General features: G+C 36.4%; 1 protein-coding gene across 2 annotated transcripts in view; it reads left to right on the top strand.

Annotated features, from left to right (window-relative positions):
• Positions 1–19,184, top strand: part of NBEA (neurobeachin) — a 743,995-nt gene that overhangs the window by 645,404 nt on the left and 79,407 nt on the right. For both annotated transcript variants that reach the window (XM_023208811.1, XM_023208812.1), the window contains exon 47: positions 8,002–8,121. In XM_023208811.1, coding sequence (XP_023064579.1) covers positions 8,002–8,121 — 120 coding nt within the window. The remainder of the gene's footprint in view (positions 1–8,001; positions 8,122–19,184) is intronic.

The raw sequence follows: 19,184 nt of genomic DNA, 5'->3' as shown, positions 1-19,184 counted from the left end.
CTACTTTATCACCTCCCATTCAGTCTTTAGCCTGGTTGATTTCAGTTCCACATCCATCACTTTACTGAACTGTTTTTGTGAAGGTCACATATTATGCAGATAAAGCTTCCCGTTTCTTACCTATCATGTCTCTTGAAGCATTTCACACCATTGCTAATCTTCTCTCCTTGAAATTTTCTTTCAACGTTCCTTTTACAATATCCTCTCCTGGTTTGCCTCCTGTCATCCTAACTGTTCTGCTCAGTCTCCAGCTCAGATTCTTTTTCCTTGATGTTTCTATTCCCCAGGATTGTTCTTTATATTTCAGCTGAGCTGTGTCATTCAGTTATAAGCTAGTGATTTCCAGCTTCTCTCTTCTTTGCAAACATTTATCTTGTGTCCCTGACCTATATTTCCAAGTGCCTGCTAGATATTTCTACCTGAATATCTCACAGTACCATAAGCAGCATTTCAATAAATGAGCTCCTCATCTCCCTCATGAACCTGCTGTGGTTAAATGCCATGATTATTCACTCAGCTGCCCAATCTAGAAATTGAGAAGCTTTTTCCTAGATATTTTCTCTATTTTTCCAACCTCTTATATCCAATCAGACATCCACAGATTCTACCAACTAAATATCTCTTATCTCCTTTTCTCTATACTCTGGCACTTTCTTTAATTTAGGTTCCCATTTTCTCTCACCTAGATTATTGCAAAAACTCTTAGCAAACCTCTTTTCCTTTATTCTTGCCTTCTCCATTCTGGTCTAGATAGGAGCACTGTACGTGACTGAGGAGTACTGTAGAATGCTAAATTAAATCTCTTCATCAATAATTTTCCCCTTATTAAGATATACCTCCGACCACTCTATTGTATGAGGCTGATGTGCCAAAGAAACACATTGGTAAAGCAGAGTATATGAAACTACATCTCCTGTCTTTGAAAATATTTTTTCCCTAAACCTAAATGACAGCTCTAGTTTGTAGGTTTTCCTTAAACATTCTCTCCATTATGGGGAAAAAAATAACTTTCTACAGAAATTTAGTATGAATATATTTTGAGTAACTTGTAAGCCATTGATAGGTGACAAACTACAATTATTTTTGTTAAGAAAAATTTTGTCAGAATTATGATTCTGTTTGAGCATAAACCTTATCTCTTTCATAATTCTATGCCAGCATAAGAAGTAAAGGAAGTCTGGACTAACTAGTCTTTTGAGAAAACAAACCCAAGTCTTATTTTTAAAACTAAACTCTGTAATGATAAACTAAAGGAAAAGACATAAAACTATTTTTAAACCAAAGTTATTAAATCAGTCTAATTTATCCAAACATTCACCTTAATTATGTGAACTTGGATTCTTTTATAAAAATGTTTCTGAGTTAGAAGTTTCTTAAGAAATACTTTTTAAATCTGGTACTTTTAAAGTATAGAAGTTCTCTTTTTTAATTTTCTGTTAATTTTGAGAATATTAGATTTATATCATTGCCTATTTATAAAGTAATCAGAACAGAGCATCTTTAGTTTCTGGGTGATAATAATAATTCCAGAGGTAGGAAAATACTTCACACTCACAAGAGGCAAATGCTTTTCAAATTCCAGGTACACGGACACATAAAGAGCTGATAACTTCCCGCCTTCAGTTTCAGCCATAGGTCAAAACTAAACAAAGTCACAAAAAAGGACCAGTCAAGATCTCAAAAGAGCTGGTTTTCTTTATAATGGATATAAAATATGCTCTTAATTGATTTGAACTCACAAATAGACAAACAGACAAGAATACAAAAAAACTAATTAATTAGATTCACTGATCACCAAATGATAAGACCATAAAACCAAAACTAAATGCTCAATCATTACTGCCACCAGTGGAAAATTACCTATTAGCTGTACAGAAACCAGAAACAAAAAAAATCAGTAGAAGGAGCAAATTTTAAAACCTAGAAAAAAAACTCACCAAAGTTCAAGTTTTGTTTGCTGCCTAGGGTCCACCCTGGAAACCAAGAAAAGATGTAGCTGGGCTTAAGTAGCCCTTGAGATACACTTCTTAAGCTACACAGTTAATCTGAGTTCATCAGGTTAGTCCACATGGAAATCTCGAAGGGACCACCAAAACTGTTAGCAAAGGAAATTTTTAGAAAACATTGAAACTAGAGATTTGCAGCCTGGGAGGCCTTTTCATACAACTTCAGGTCCCGTCAATGACAGGCATTGCCTTAGTGAGCCACCTCCTGTAGGACAGGTGGTGCAGGACACCTCTTTCAGGTACTTTGAGGATGAGAAAAAAAGTCAGGAGTCCTTCCTGAGAAAATGTTATCTACTAGGTTGTTTGGCGAATTAAATGAAAGTATATATACAATAATATTTTGAAATACATAAAGTGGTATTCACTATTTTTTACCTAATCAAGTTAGTCTGAAGCCAGATTTACAAGACTCCTTCAAGTGTGACTCCATAAAAATACTTGTTATCAACAGCCTGATTTAAGTTAACCTCATCTATCCCTAATCAGCTAAACACTTTCCCAAATCGTAACTCAGAATTTATCCTTAAGTTGATTTATTATTCCAGCGAAATGGAATTCAAACTTGAATCTATGCAAGAGCATGCCAGAATATTCTACACATTTATCCTACACATGCCCTTGTCTATAGCAGTGCTGCACAACAGAAATATAATGTAAACTACCATGTGACTTAAAATTTCTAGTAGCCACATTTATAAGTAAAAAAGAAACAGGTAAAATTAATTTTAATAAATATATTTGTTAATCTACTATTTCCAAAATGTTATCATTTAAACATGTAACCAATATAAAAATGTAAAATTAGACATTTTACATTTTACATTTTTGGAGGGAGGGTGCTGAGTCTTTGAAATTCAGAGTGTATTTTATATTTATAGTGCATCTCAATTTGAACTAGCCACATTTCAAGTGCTCAGTAGTGACATGTGGCTAGTGGCTACTGTTTGGACAAACCTATAAAACTGCTTTTATGGGAACTCAGCCCAAATATCTTATGTCATGTGGTTATAAATAAAAGTATCAGTCTCATGGTTTACTAAGTGTTTAACCTAATGGTCCAGGAATCGTGATTTCCTCACTCCCATTCCAAAGAGTTCATGGAATAGAAAATGCATTAAAATTTGGGTCACTAAGAATTTGTTCACAAAAATAAAATACAGATTAAAATAAGTGTCTGTCCTTTACCTTAGGCCTTTTAGATCTAAAGTCATTAAACTTGTTATTTGTTTCAGTGTACTTAGTATGACAAAAATAATAATTGCTTAAAAATGCTAAATAACTATATACTTCATTACTTTAAATTAAAAATATTATTTTAAGCAAACTACCAGTGAAATCACTTGTCTACAATATGAGACTCTGAAAAGACTGTTTTCCTGACAACTGCCGTTGGGCAAATCATGAATAAACTTATAGCAGCCTTTGGAGTTTCTTCAGATATTAATATTAAAAGACACATTTTACTTGGGATGTTTTTACTTTACATCTTACCCTAGTCATATAACACGTATACAGAAATAATTAAATTTTTTTCTCTGACTTGCTGACCACTTAGTAACTGGTTCGCCTTCCAAATTCAGTATATTCAGCCCTCCTATTCAAAACTCATTTGTCAAACGTTTCATAATTTTCAAGGAAGTGATGTTTAGAATTTGAAACTTTCTGTGTAAATTATGGCTTGTTTTGAAAGCTTACCCTAAAGCCTCTTTAAACCATAATGTGTCTTTAAAAGTATATATGTATAGTAGAAATATTTTTGCAAGTGTTGTAACTAAAACCAAAAGATAGCGCTACTGAATAAAATATTGTTGTGTTTATCTTGAATTCTGATGCATTAAGGACAATGCATATTTACTCAGAGAAAGATGAGAAATACTTAACCAAGAGCCTAGTGCATGGTAGGTACATAGGTTAATTAGTGAAAACTTTTGGAAAATTCTAAAAGACCTTTATTGGTTCTTGGAAAAGAAATAGGAGAAAATAAACTTCTGGAATTAGACAAAGGCCAGTAGAAATAATGGTTCCTCCATCTGTTAGAATGTGACCTTGAATTTTCTCAGATAGAAAAGGGGAATAATTACACCTACTCTGAAGGGTGATAGTAGGGATTCAGTTAACTTAGATAATACAGAGCCTGGCACAGAAAAATGCTTAGTAGCTGTTATTTTCCTTCCCTTTTTATTTTATTATGCTTCCTATCACTTCAAATATACAGCTTTTCTTTGCTATAGTTATGCTGCAGGCACTACCAGTTACCCATAAATGAGGTTTGTTTTGGCTTTAAAATGGAATGAAGAGAAGATAAAGAACAGAACTACAACAAGCAAAAGACATAAAAGATTATTATGAGATGACTAATCAAAAATCATGTAAGACAGAAGAATGAAGAAGTTGAGTAAAGAGAAGAGGCAGCAGGGAAACAGCATTAGTTGCCCATGATGGAATTAGTTGATCTGTAATCATCCAAAAGCAAGAAAGGCTGTCAGTGTCTTCAGATGGGACTAAGGGATATAATAGAATACAGAAGGACAGGTACTTTCCAGTGCAGGCCAGGTGAGTTAGTTTTCCATCACTGAAAAAGGATTGGAAGATATGAGATGATGTTGGTGTGGATGTAATTAGGAGAAGAAAGTCTGCCATTAGCCACTTACATTGCGGGACCTAACCTGAACTTTTTAAAGCCTAATGAGTTCCAGAATTGCAATTTCTGAAATTACTGTTTAATATTTATTCCTTTATACATCTTATCTCCCATGCCTAAAACTTTTCTAATATAATGGTAAAATGTCCAGTCTATTGATGTACACATGGAAAATGGCTCAATTGACAGGTGGTAGGCAAATAAATATAAAAGTGATTCAAGCTTAATATAGCACCTGATCTTCTATGTTATTCAGACGTGAGTCAAACGAAAAAGAAAGGCTTTGCATTGTGCCTCGAAGGTAAAAGGGAAACACATGGAAGAAAGCAATCTCCACGGTAATCAGAGCTAGAAAGATCAATACTTACTTATAAACAAATAGGTTATCAATTTCTATTAGTACTCTACCACTGTAGCAACTGGAGGCCTTCAGGAATAATGAGAATATATGTCAGTAATGTAGTATGTGACCCTAAAACAGTTGTTAATCAGATCTTTTTAAAAGCTACTTAAAACACTGAAATGTGAAATTCAATATTCTCTGCTTTTAGGTGCCACCAGCTTCATTCATAACTTTGTTACTAGAAATAAATATAATTCTTTAATTTCAGATTTCTTTTCCCTAAGCCCATCTGTGCTATTCTTGGCATGTCTTTGTTAAGAGTTGAAAACTAGACAGGATTTTGTAATTTAGGTTGAGGTAGAGATCAGCTTTTAGCGGCTGATGGTAAGTAGGGCTTTGCATGTATAAATGGGTTTTCACTCACATCTGTTTAATAGGTTAAAAAACCTAGAGACAAGCCTGATCCCTCTAAATTAATCTCTGCCCACTACCTACGTGAAAATTAAATGCCTTCCATCAGCATCCTGCAATAACAAAGTGGGCTCTGAAGATACAACTGTTTGGTCAAACCTACTAGTAGTTAAGAACTGAAAAGAAAACCCGTATCTTACTCTCTCCCACCATACTCCCATCTCCCAACAATACCTTGTATGTTTAGGTGTATTTGACAAACATTTATTAAACATGATGAGCCATGTGCTGTGCTTGGGGCTGAGGATAGAGAGGTAGATAAGGTAGCTGGCAGTCTGGTGGGAAGTCCGACAGCGAATACTTGGCATAGTGCGTAAAGCTAGTAGTCATTTTTATAACTCTGTCAGGTAAGATACATCAGGCTTTCTGTGTTACTTCGTTTAATCTTATTTAATCCCATAATTCCCCCAAGGTATTGTCGTTCCCAGTTTACACAGACGAAGGAATGGAGACAGTTTCTTGATACAGTTACTTAAGGTTAAGTAAGCTTGCCCAAGACAGAGAAATAGTTCCACCAAGATTCGAACTTAAATCTGTCATATTTCATTCAGTTTACCATTGCTACATCTAGAATTTTTATATCCCCATTTTAATTAATATAATTTAGTAACATTGTTTTCACTACCTTATTTTTGATAGTGAATTAAACATCAAAAAGCAAATAAATTAGTGAAAGACTTGTCATATAATTTTTTTCTAACTTAATTTCACTAACATTTATTTATTTCTCATATCACTTAAAATCCTAAATAACACTATGGACTTCTTGGATGCATATCTTATTTTCAGGTGAATCAATACTGTCCGCCTTACTTCTATACTGTTTTATCATTCTTGATCTTATCTCTTTCATCACCCTTTTCTCTCATCCAATGCTGAACATGAAATAGTGGCAACATATTACAAGTTTACGAAATTGATGACATCTGGCCATACTAAATTTCAGGGAAATATTGAGGAAGATCAGTATTTGTTGCCTTTTACCCCAACAGCCAGCCCTTAAGGTTAGTGGCAAGAAGGGGAGTTTAAGGGGACAAAGTATGTACCCCTTGTACGTTTAAAGTATACAAAGGAATGAACAGAGATTACGTATTAAAAAAAGAGGACTAAAATATTTTGGAAAATGTCATGTAGGTTTCTTAGCATTATTGAACCTGGGAATGACATATCATTCGTCCTAGGCTTGAGAGAGAAGAATTAAAGCCGGGAAAAGGAAATATGTATCTATCTTTGCTATAATTGTAGTTAAGAAATCCTTAGCAGGAATGAATGTTATTTAATCCTTTTAAACTTGGAAGAAAATTTAACGACATCAAAAACATAAGAACAACTTAAGAACTCCCAGCAAGAGAACTCCCAACTTAAGAATTACAGAAAAAGCATTAAAATTAAATGCGTTAGGACATTGCAATAAAGTTATTCCTAAGTTTTCTGTCATAGGGACATGTGCTGGATGGCAGTCACTGTGTCATCCAAAGATGATAGTCACAGAATACAAAAAAGTCTGATTTATCTACTGCCGTTTGTACTTACTTTATTCTTCGTTCAACAGATTGTATATCGAGCAACTTCTACGTACCAGGAGTTGTTCTAAGTGTTGGAGATAAAACAATGAATAAGATACATACAGAACCTACTCTTAGTAAGGAATATAGACAGATTAACAATCAATTAAAACCAGTGTAATAAATGTTTCAGTGCTGTTTGAGGAAATACAGATTGCAATTTGAGCACACCGGAGAGCCACGGTAGTGCAAGGAAAGTTTTTCAGGAGAAAATGACATCATGGCTGAGTCTTAAAGCGTGAAAAGAACTTAGCCAGGTCAGAATAGTGAAATAAATGGGTAAGTTTGTACCCGGCCTAGGGAATATCACATACAAGGGGCAAGAGGTGAGAGTAGTGTGGCAAGATTTTAGAATGTGAAGAGAGGAATGGTGAGAGATAAGAGTTAAGCAGGTTTCAGATCATTCAGGTTCTTGTAAAACAAATTAGGTAGTTTTAGACTTTCTCCTAATCACTCCCAAGAGCTATTGAAGGTTTTTAAGCAGGGATTTGCATTTTAAAAACATCATCAGACCATAAGGTGGTACTAATACTTTCGTAGTCTTTCACAGGTAATCTAAGATGGATATTCTGTACCTAATTCCACACTGCAGTGATCAATATCAGAGTGATTTTTCTTATTGCAATGTTAGTGTATATATATATATAGCCTTAATTTTTAGAAAGAAAGATCCAGCTTATGAATGTCACTAATACAAAATTATTTCTCAGAAAATCATAGAGCACTGTAACCCCATCATTTCACAGATCAGAAGACCAGAAGCGAAATGACCTGCCAGAGTTGCAGACTGGCAACTGCTGCCTTGGCCTAGTCAAGCCCAGACAGGCATCTCCTCCTGCCTTAATTTGGGGGCATCTTTCTGGGACGCTGCTCTGCTTCTACATCTTGAGGGTTTTAAAGATAGCCATGTTTCACAAACAAACAAGGACAGCTGTGTTTAGAGGGGTCAAATTTCTGATTCTGTTTTTTGCTTAGGAACCTTTCACAACCTTCTTCCTCAATGCAAATGATGGAAAATTTGATCATCCAGATCGAACCTTCTCGTCCGTTGCAAGGTCTTGGAGAACTAGTCAGAGAGATACTTCTGATGTAAAGGTAGGCTCTTTTATTTGTTGATATTCATTAAGTTTCAAAACATGTGGAAATTTTGATTTTTTAAGTGGGTATGTATAGGACCTTTTATATTGCAGCTTTGTTCCATCGTATTAAAATTATATGGTACTTATAACCTTAAAGGAAATAATTTTGAACATTACAGAAAATAAACAAATTTATTTTATATTATTACGCAGTGAAGGTGTTTTCATTATTTCAAAAAATTCCTATCTAATTTAGATCGAATAATCAGGAGATTTGAAAAGCCTATAAATTGCCTTTCCTGCTGTTAACTCAATATTTGGTCCATTCCATAAAACACAGCAGGAATTGGACCTTAATGTGTCATATTGTTATAGCTTGCCTGGCTTGGGGTTTGCGTAGCCTGGGGCAATTAATAAAGCATTAATGACAAGACCCATTTAAAATGTAGGCTTTTCTGTATAGCCTTAGCTTTTACTTGACTGTGCCTGGGGATACTATGCAACAATACACATTAGATTAAACCAACACACACACAAACAGAAACAGCCGGAGAGGAGAGTAATTTTACAGTTGGTACTGCTTAACTATTGTTAATTACAAAGATTTGTTATTCATTTATATGGGCTCCTGTTTTAAAAAAGAAAAACATTGTATTCAAAGCAATAATATATATTTGTTCTCTCATTTGTCTCATTTTTTTGCTGATAATAAGGTTACATGGCCAGGTTATTGCATAGGCAAATGTGTTTCTTATTTTAAGCTCATTTTCTTCAAGGCACATTTTTTTCCCATTACTGTCACTCAGTATAAAAATGTTATGGTATCATTCCATTTAGAGCCTTAAACCAACAAAAGTTAGTGAGTTAAAATCAAAATTGTCATTTACATATTTATGCTTCTCTATTGCAAAACATTTGTAAAAGGCAATTTCAGTGTTAATGAACTATAATTGGGTGAACACAAGTTTTGTTCAGTGTTTTTCCAAAGCAGAAAATAAAGGAAATGGAGCCAAGTAGAGTGTAACATATCTGTGTGTTTTATTTGTTGTCGTCAAACTATACGTAAATGAATATTTATTCATACAACATATTTACTTTGTAAAAAAATAAGAGAATTTAATATGCATCCTTACTATATCAAGCTTTGAAGTTCTAACGGTCTTAAAACTTTGCTGAGAATTAAACTCTAAAATATCCATAAGCCATCATTTAAAATGATTTGTTACCAGTGAAGTCAGGGAGGGAATCTGTTTCTTATATAATAACACTTTGAGAATTAATACAGAAAATGGGAGTCCATAGGCTCCCATTGAAGCAGTAGTATCCAGAATTCACACAATGTTTATAAAAAGCACTCAGATATTCTGTATGTGGATTAAATATTCTTATCCATAATTGAAAGCTTCTTATCGCAGTTAAGATTATTCATATTTTAAATCAGAGCTATATCCATATTATATCAGCCTATTTCAAATGAAAATGCCTGCTCACTGTTATTTGACATCATTGCACACACATACACAAAAATTGGCTTTTCAACTTAATTCAGAGATCCACCGTCACATGCCCACACACATACTGGGGTCAGTTATTCCAATTTTTATATATAGTTTTAGATTTCACTTCCTAGCCTGAGAATTTAATTGATGCTTTATACCATCCGTCTCTGATAACCAATGCCCTGTACCAGGCTTTTTCCTCTAAATTCTCCCAGGAATTTTCCTCTTCAAAACCCTTTCAGAAACATTTACATTTTATTACTAATTGTATTTTGGAGGCTCCTGGGGTCACATCATCCAGAACAAAGACCAATGTGGATATCACTAACTTGGGAGTTTTTTGTTTTTTTATCCTCAAGCAGCTGTACTGAACACAAACATGCAGCTTTTTTTTTTTTCCCCCAAAGACTTAATTAGTTCATAAGAAGCTCATTTCCCCAGGTTGGCATTACACAGATTGCTCTCGTTTTCAGCTCTCTTACCAGCACTCGTGAACCTTTCATATTATATGTTAATACATCTTAGATATCTTGCCATGCAGACTTCCCCTTTCTTTTGAAAGGCAGCATGCTACATATATACAGTAATTTATATATGTGATCTCTGGTTGATGGAGAATCTTTCTCCCTGATTGTTACTATGAAACACAAGGCTGTTGTGAACATCTTTGCACAGACATCCTGATGGACTCCTTCTGTATACCTAAAGACTAATTCTTGTTAATGGGACTGATGGCCCAAAGACAACATATGTTTTTTATTTTTTAAAATGCTGCCAAACCATCATCCTCAAGGATGAAAATTCACTCCCTTACAGCAGTGTGCAAGGGTACCTCCTTCCCCATACCCCCTACGCCCATCATCACTATTGTATTAAACAATGGAGCTTCTGTGAGTCTGGCAAGTGAAAAACTAAGTTACCTTTGTTTTAGTTTGCATTATTTTTTAGTGAAGTTGAGCATTTTTCACGTACTTACTGACCTGTACACTGACTCCTGTCTTTTGCTCATTTTTCAGTTGGGTCACATGTCTTTCTCTTACTGATTTGAAAAAGATCTTTGAAGTTGCAGAAGGTTCCATTGCAAGTAGGGTTTCTCAGTCATCTTAGCTTTGTTATGGTTCGTTTAATGTGTGTGAGTGCGTGTGCATGTGCGTATGTGCGTGTGCGCGTGTGTGTGTATGTGTGTGTCCAGTCAAATATATTTATATTCTCCTTTATAGCATCAGAATTTGGGGTCCTCATGACCAGAGTGTTAAAGAGAAGATAAGACTTTTGGGTAATAACTAGTGCTAACTTGAAAATCTTCTGAATTCATGATTAAACCTGATGTAGCAGATAAAAATATGTTGCTAAGAGTAGTAATTGTTTTGCTACTTGTGTGTTAAAACCTAAAGTTTTTATTTCTTATTTCTAGGCTGTTAAAACACAGCATTTGATATATTTTTTAAGGAAGTGTGTTTCCACTTCCAGAGAAGACAAGTATCTCTGCAATGTCTACTAACTTAGTCAGTTAATCATATAGGAGAGAACTAGGATGCAGTAGATGGTTTTATTCTGTCTGTCTCTATTAATGTCAGTCTCTTCCTGTGCTAATGAACGCAAGCTGGGAAGAAGGAGTGCTGCTGAAGTGACCTTTCAGAAGAGAGGTCTCTGGAGTTGAGTCAGATCAGTTAGTTTTTATTTATTATTATTTTTTTGAATTTCTTTCCTCTAGCCTAATCTTGGTAACTTACTGAAGTTCTTATACTAATTTTCTTTAATGCCTTCAAAAGTTGTTATATTACTTTTTGAATAGCTATGTAGATGTCAGAAAAGGTAGCTGTGACAAAATGTCATTAAGGTGACATAGTGTAAATTAATACAGTTAATGGAGGTGCTCGCCACTGACTCATTGACCCATTATGAGCTCTTGTGGAATTAATGAATGCCAGGGCATCAGTCTTTTGAAAAAAAAGGAAGAAAAGAGATGGCAGCTTTAAAACCTTGCAATGAATTATATTAGAAAAGTGAAAACGTCTGGATCGGATTTGATTTCACTAGGAAGCCATAAAATGGTATGCTCTCTCAACAAAATATATTAAGCTGAAATGTCAGATTTGATGCAGTAGGTATACAATTATGATAGTGTTAATAGTGGTCTTCTATCATTTTAAGACATACTTTCAGGTCCAATTTCTCAGCAGCTTGAACTTGTCATAAGCCTATAAATTAGAAATTGCATTTGAGGATATGTTCTTATTTTTTGACAGAATGTATATAATACTATTAACTATACCATGGAGTTTTAGTGTAACTGCTAAAATGAAATAGAAATCACATTTATAGACACAAAACGCCTGCTATAATGTTCATTTTGCCATTTTTTTAGTAATATTTGGTGTTTTCCTGCACTGTTTTTCATTCAGGAAATTTTAAACTACTTGGACTCTTTCCTTAAAAAGAAGCTGATTAATAGAAATTTATCAGTGGGAAGAGAGTCAGCAGAACAGCAGTTATCTTAAGTAGGCAATCTAGTGTCTAATGTGCCTCTGTAGGAGTACACTTACACATTTTAAAAATAAACCCATCTTTTAAAATAATACTGAATAGTTTTCAAACATGTTTTTTGTTGGTTGTTTGATACAGTCCTTGAAACAATCCTATGAGGTAGCAGTCATTGTCCCTATTTTGTAAAGGAGGTTCACAAATTTTAAGTAACTCACCTAAGTTCACACTCAGGCAGGTAAAGAGGAAGCCAGTACTAGCACAGAGTCTGTCCAGTTATTTAAGATGCTTCATATCCAAGAGGAGTTTAAGAATGGGAGCTGCTAGGCCACTTCATGCCTAGGCCTGGAAGTCACATCATGTTACTTCCACAGCATTGTACTGCTCAAAGCAAGTCATGGGGCCAGCCCAGAATAAGGGAGAGTAGACGCAGACTCCACTTCCTGATGAGATGAGTATCAAAGTCACATTTCAAGAGGACACTGAGGGTGGAAGGATTACTGTGCCCTTCTTCGGAGACAATCTACCACAGTCCTCTCTCTGGTCAAAATTCACATTCATCCTACATGTAAAATATACTCAACTTGTTCCCCATAAGTCCCACCCCAGTATTTGTATCAGACTGAAAACCTAGTCTCTCAATGTCTATATAAGTTCCACATACAGATAAGGCACAGCAATTCCTAATTTGGAGACCTGGGAACTAAAGGGACAAATTATCTGTCCCATGTACACCCAACATGTGGTGGTAAGACAGAACGTTAAACTTCAGTAGATACTCCATTCAAAAGGGGGAGAATGTGGAAGGAACACAGCAGTTAATGGTTCATAGCAGTTCTGAAACCCAGCCAGGAACAAGTTGCCGATTACCCAGACTGCCGGGACAGGAACTGTCCGTGGATTAGGGCCCAGGTCTGTTATCTGGGTTTGGCTCCCTAATTCATTATTTTCCATGGCTCTTGGTTACTTCCTGTGGGACATCGGCTTTGCCCTCTGAATAATTATTTTGTTTCCAGAAGAAATAGCCATGGTTTGCAGCTGAGTATCTTTCTCTGCATGCTTCCTGACCAGAGAAAGTTAGGGCCAAAGCCCCATATGCCCAAGTTGGTACAGCAGCTTTAAAACTGTGTAGACCTTCTGTGTATCAAATTAGAAAAAGCTAATACTCACAAATCCTTTTGGAACAGGATTCTCTCTTTCAAGCTATGAATTAGGATACTGTTTATAATGCCCTAAGAATCCCTTTCTCTAGCGAATCACTCTGTGTAGCTGAGCAAGTCTGAAAAACACTACCTGAAATTTTAACTTTTATAAAAGGGTTTTACAGCCACACCTTTGATTTGAGCTTTATTCTATGGCCATATTTTCCTTGTAGCACCTTGGAATTGATCTTCATCTTGAACCTATGTCTTATTTTGAGAATCTTTTGCCAACTGAAGAGAGTGTTCTAGGCCCTTCTATTTCTTGAAATACCGCTTCAGAACTGAACAGTTTCTTCCTGAGTTCATCTCTCTCTTGCATAGCTTATCTCTCTTGCATAGCTTACAGCATTAGATGAAACCACTGGTCACTTTCAGCATTGTGCCTGGAAATCTTCTTAGTCAGAAGCATATGCTTATTAGGTACTTCTTCTGTCTTTGAAATTTTTGCAGAAGACAATGGTAATTTTCCACCACTACTTAAGAGGGACTGCTTGCAATAACAACTTCCTTGCTGATCTTCCGGACCCCACCAGACTCCTCACCACTCCTCCCACTTCTGCCTGCTGCCTCATCCCAAGCCGGAATCATGTGTTAAATTCTTTTTATTACTTTACACTCCACTTTGAGGATTCAGTTTCTGTTGTGGTCATTTATTACTTTGTAACAAATCACCCCAAAACCTATAGGCTTAAAACAACTATTTATTCATTGACAATTATGCAATCAGAGTTAAGGCTCAAAAAGGACAGCTAACCTCTAAGCCACACAGAGACAGTGGGGCAGCTTGACTGGGCGGCAGAATCCACAGTGGCTTTGCTCACATGTCTTGTGCCTCATCTGAGATGCCTGGAACAGCCGGGAACTGCCTGGGCATGTCTGTCTGTATCATATGTTTCTCTAGCAAGGGAGCCACACTATTGCATGTGGCAACTGGCTTCTAAGAGGACTAAAACAAAAGCTGCCAGGCCTCTTAACTCTTAGGCTGCCCTAAGAAGCCTTGCAGTGTCACCTTGTCACATTCTGTGTGTTGAAACAAACCAGGCCATATTCAGAGAGAGGGGAAATAGACTCCACCTCTTTATGGGAGGAGTAAAGTGGAGATGCCAAAGGGTTCGCTCGTGGGATGGGAGGACTGTTAAGATGAGAAAGCTCTGTGAGTTACTGATTTTAAAATTATTTTAAGTACTAGTTTGGTTTGTACCATTCTCTACAGTCTGAGTGTGCGTCTAGACATAAACCAAAATCTCATGAGCAAGCAGTGTGTAAAATACATCTGATTAGTTTAGGTTATATATGTTAGTCCATATATATGTCAACTTTAAATAACCAAATTCAGAAAATATGATTAAGTGTAAAGTTTGTTTGAGCTCAAAGCTTGAGAATGGTCACCCTGTAACATAGGTTCAAATAGCCCTGAATAAACACTCCGATTAGCAGCAATCATAAATGGGTTTTTAAGAAAAAAAATAAGAGGCAGGTCCTAAATTGCTTACCGAGAATTTGCATTAAAATAAGATAAGCCATTGGATATACATTGTTCTTTGTATCACCGATTTCAGGAACATGAAGATAATGGGTAAGGCGGCTGGTCAGAAACAAAATGCCTTTTTAGACAGTTGCTCCCCAGGTTTGGGTTGAGGAGATGGCGTGAGTGACTGAAGTCCCACACGCATGTCTCTCTGGACCTGATGAATTTTTGCATGCCTCACATAACTCAGACTGCTGTAAGCTATTTTTTTCCTCATATTTGCTAAAAATACTTGCATCATCTGAACTGTCTACATAGCTATTCATTGAAACACAAACATCCAAAGTGACAGAATTTTTTAACTGAATGACAGGATGCACTTTGGTACTGGGTAAACTCTAAACTCAGAAGTAATATTTTTGATCTGTGCCCCTAAAAACAATTGAGACCAAATATCTTCTAGAGTATATTTTATATAAAGTTTGAAATATATTGCTTTGTAAACATTATTTCATTTAATCCTGACATCTACCCTAAGAGTTCATTGCTGACATCACCACCATGTTGCATATCAAGAAACTTTCTGTCAAAAGGTTACGAAAGCTGCCTAGACTAGCAAGAAGTCTGGATTTAAACTCAGACCTGTTTGATTCAGATGTCTATAAAGTAGCCCTTCCCTGGTAGAAGAAATGACAATCCCAGTGCTGCTGCCTGCCCAGCTACCCCCCTTATCTTCAACTCACTGGTAGCCGTGAGGTTCCTCTTCTTTAAGAAATACGCTTTGAGCCGGATATGGTGGCTCATGCCTGTCATCGCAGCAGTTGGAAAGGCAGAGGTAGGCAGATCACTTGAGATCAAGAGTTTGAGACCAGCCTGGCCAGCGTGGCGAAACCCTGTCTCTACTAAAAACTAAAAAAATTAGTCAGCTGTGGTGGCACACACCTGTAATCCCAGCTACTCAGGAGGCTGAGGCTTGAGAATCGCTTGAACCTGAGAGGCAGAGGTTGTAGTGAGCCGAGATCGCACCACTGTACTCCAGCCTGGGTGACAGAGCAAAACTGCATCTCAAAAAAAAAAAAAAAGAAAGAAACACACTTTGAAATCTAGGGCCTGCAAAGTTTTTAATCAACATTTCAATGCCTGAAATTTAGGATATGGTAAACATATAGTAATCTTGATTCATTTTTAATTTCACAAATATTTATGGAATACGTATTATATGTTAGGCACCAGTTTTAGCAAAATAGACAAGGTCCCTACTTTCTTGGGATTTCTATTATGATGAGACATGCAGGCATACAGCAATAAATAGAGAAAATTATCATTGCTCTGCAGAAAATTAAAACAGAGTAAACTCATATAGAATGACTGGGTTGTGGCTGAGCACAGTGGCTCACTCTTGTAATCCCAGCACTTTGGGAGGCCGAAGCAGGCAGATCACGAATTAAAGAGCTCAAGACCAGCCTGGCCAATATGATGAAACCCCATCTCCACTAAAAATACAAAAATTAGCCTGGTGTAGTGGCACACGCCTGTAGTCCCAGCTACTCGGGAGGCTGAGACGGAAGCATCGCTTGAACCCGGGAGGTGGGACTGCAGGGAGCTGAGATCATGCCATTGCACTCCAGCCTGGGCGACAGAGTGAGACTTCATCCTAAAGAAAAAAAAAAACACTGGATTGTTACTTTAAAAGGGAGAATACAGAACGTAAGAGCAGGAAACCTGGATTTAAAGTGTCTGGGTTTGATTTTTGGCTGTACCACCTATTTGCAGTGCAGCCATTAGCAAATTATCCACCCAATCTTTACCTCAGTGTTCGTGTCTATAAAGTGGGAATACCTACTTCACAAACTTTTTGTGAAGATTAAGAAAATATATGTAAAGCACTTAGAACAGTGCCAAAACATAGAAAGTTACCAAAATAAATGTTACCTGTTGTTTTAGAACAGAATGACCACAGGTAACATTTAAGGTGATTCCTGGCCTCGGAGCACAAATGTAGTAATTGTCATCTTCTTGCACATAACCAGTTGAATCCCAGAGATGAAACACTCATATTCTTTGGTTTACATTTTTAAAACAACAAATCTTTTCAATAATGGAATTGTGAATATAAATTATACTAATGTCTTGTGTTTACATACTAACTTTAAATAAAAATTGCTATTTGAAACAAGATTGTAAAACAATAACACTGAGACCAAAAAAAAAAAAAAATTCCCCCCTCTGCTGCTTCAGCTACTTCTCCCTAGACTTCTTGTAATTTCACTTCCTCTTCTATCCCCTTCAGAAAACTCCAAACTATCCCCGACTCTGGACTTCAGGTTCAGAGACCTTTAATCCCTGATAGCTCTGGTGTTTTGAAACCTCTAGGGGCTCTGCAAATAAGCTGTGCTTCAGGAGTTTCTGTCTGTGTTTAAAACATGTCTGTTTAGTGATTGTTTCCATCATGAGAAATCTGGGAGAGTTTCTTTGTCCCTTCAAACATCAAGCCTCTAACATCTTACATCAGCCTCTTAGTTAATGCCCTAATTTATGACCACATTTTGGGTGGCCTGATAAGAATGGAGCCAAAAAAAAAAAACATCCTTACTTAGGAGGTTGTCCTGTAGGCCCTGGTAACACTACTTCTTTCTATGACTAGCCCCAGTTAGGGCCTCCTTGAATGTTCTTACTGGAGTATTCTTCCTCCTGCCCTTCTAAAGAACCACCAAGACAGATCTTTCTAGGCCTGCCTTGTTCTTTGGTGGAGGCCAGCTGTTAGTGCCTAAATGAAAATGAAATTAGTCTTCTGCCACTTCTGCAGTTTGAGAACAATTCTGATGGCAAATTTAAAATCAACTTTTTCTGTATTTAAATTGGGCTATTTTATACTTCTGGGCCTTTTAAATATAACTGGAAAATAAACAAGGTAACATTTTTTAAACAGAAAAGTTTCCCCTTAAAAGGCTGATTCCATGTCAGGGTTGATATCCTTTTCCTTTTATTTAATAAAGTCCTTCATTGACTCTTTCCCCATCTTGAGGCATTTTTCCAACCATCTGCATATTCCCCAGAAGATTTCTAGTCTTATTAAAGTAACTTCATCCAATATCTGTAATAGTTTAATATTTAATGAGCACCTGCTACATGCAAAGTATAGTACCGAGAGCTACGAAGGATCCAACAAAACGTAAACCTCACAAAATAGGCTCAGAACTTTGCATTTGCCCAGGTTTTATTCACACTAAAATTGCATTTTCCCAAATTTTATTCACCATAAATATGACATCCTCTGTTTCTTGCGTCTTTGTGAATCTAATTTAATGACTTTCAGTGAAATCGCATTGTAGTGGTAAGTTAATAATGACCACATATTTTATACAGGAAAGAATGGGAAATAATATATGAAAAACATTATAGAGTGCCAAGATGGTGTAAGATAAATTAAGACTATTTGAGTTGTTTACATAAAACTAAATATATTTTGCTATATACATGTAGATATATACGTTCCTCTCTGCCCTCAAGGAAGCTTCTGTAGCCTCGTTATAGAGATAGGACATGAGCACAACTAACTGATGAAAGGCAGTAAGGGAAATACCTGATTTATGTGAGTCTAGTACATATAAATCACGCTCGCAACCGAGCAGCTGCACAAGCTTACGTTCCTTCCCACTTTGGACCCTTTAGGGTGTTATTGCTATTGTGTCACATGAAGACCAGGTCATATGCAAATAGCAATAGTCTTTGCCTTCTCTGCACCTTTTACTAATTCCTCATGTTTTCCCGAACAGTGAGAGTAAGAGCAGAAGAAACTATATATTTTGTTAATACATTGAAGTCTTAAGATAATAATACACATTTCTGATTGGGTGCCAATACATGAGAACAGCAGTGATCCTTTACTTCTACTCTCCAGTCAGCGATCATACCAAACTGCTCCTTCCGTGACTGATAAACACTGTCATGTTTTCCCCGCCTGGAAATCAAACTCATGATAGTCATTGCTGATAGAACGGTCACTGCTGAAGCGCCCTTTAGCCTGTCTTATCCCTCAATTCAACTGTATGATTTTTGGCAAATAAACATGTGTTTTCTACCGTATGGTTTTTCTTGCAGCCTCTTCTCCATTTCCCCATTAATATTGGAGTCATTGAAAAATTATATTAACTTGTATTAATTCCACTAGAATTCTCTTTTCCTTTTTCATTGTGACCTTGAGGTCTTGTACATAGTTTTTTGCTGATACACGTTTGGCTTTTAGTGTGAACCGTCCAATTCCCTCTCTTTGGCTCTGTTGCAGATTTCCCCTCTTTGATTAAGTTCCACAGTAGGGCCCCTTTTCCTCCACACTTAGCAGTTGTCCTTCTTTCTTTCTCCTCCCTACACATGCATACACACCACATCTCCCCATTCTCCAATCTCTCTTTTACTTTGTCACCCA

Source organism: Piliocolobus tephrosceles, chromosome X (assembly GCF_002776525.5).
Source record: "Piliocolobus tephrosceles isolate RC106 chromosome X, ASM277652v3, whole genome shotgun sequence".
Taxonomy (NCBI): domain Eukaryota; kingdom Metazoa; phylum Chordata; class Mammalia; order Primates; family Cercopithecidae; genus Piliocolobus; species Piliocolobus tephrosceles.
The sequence above is the reverse complement of the archived record's forward strand: the minus strand, read 5'-3'. Positions and strand labels throughout refer to the sequence as shown.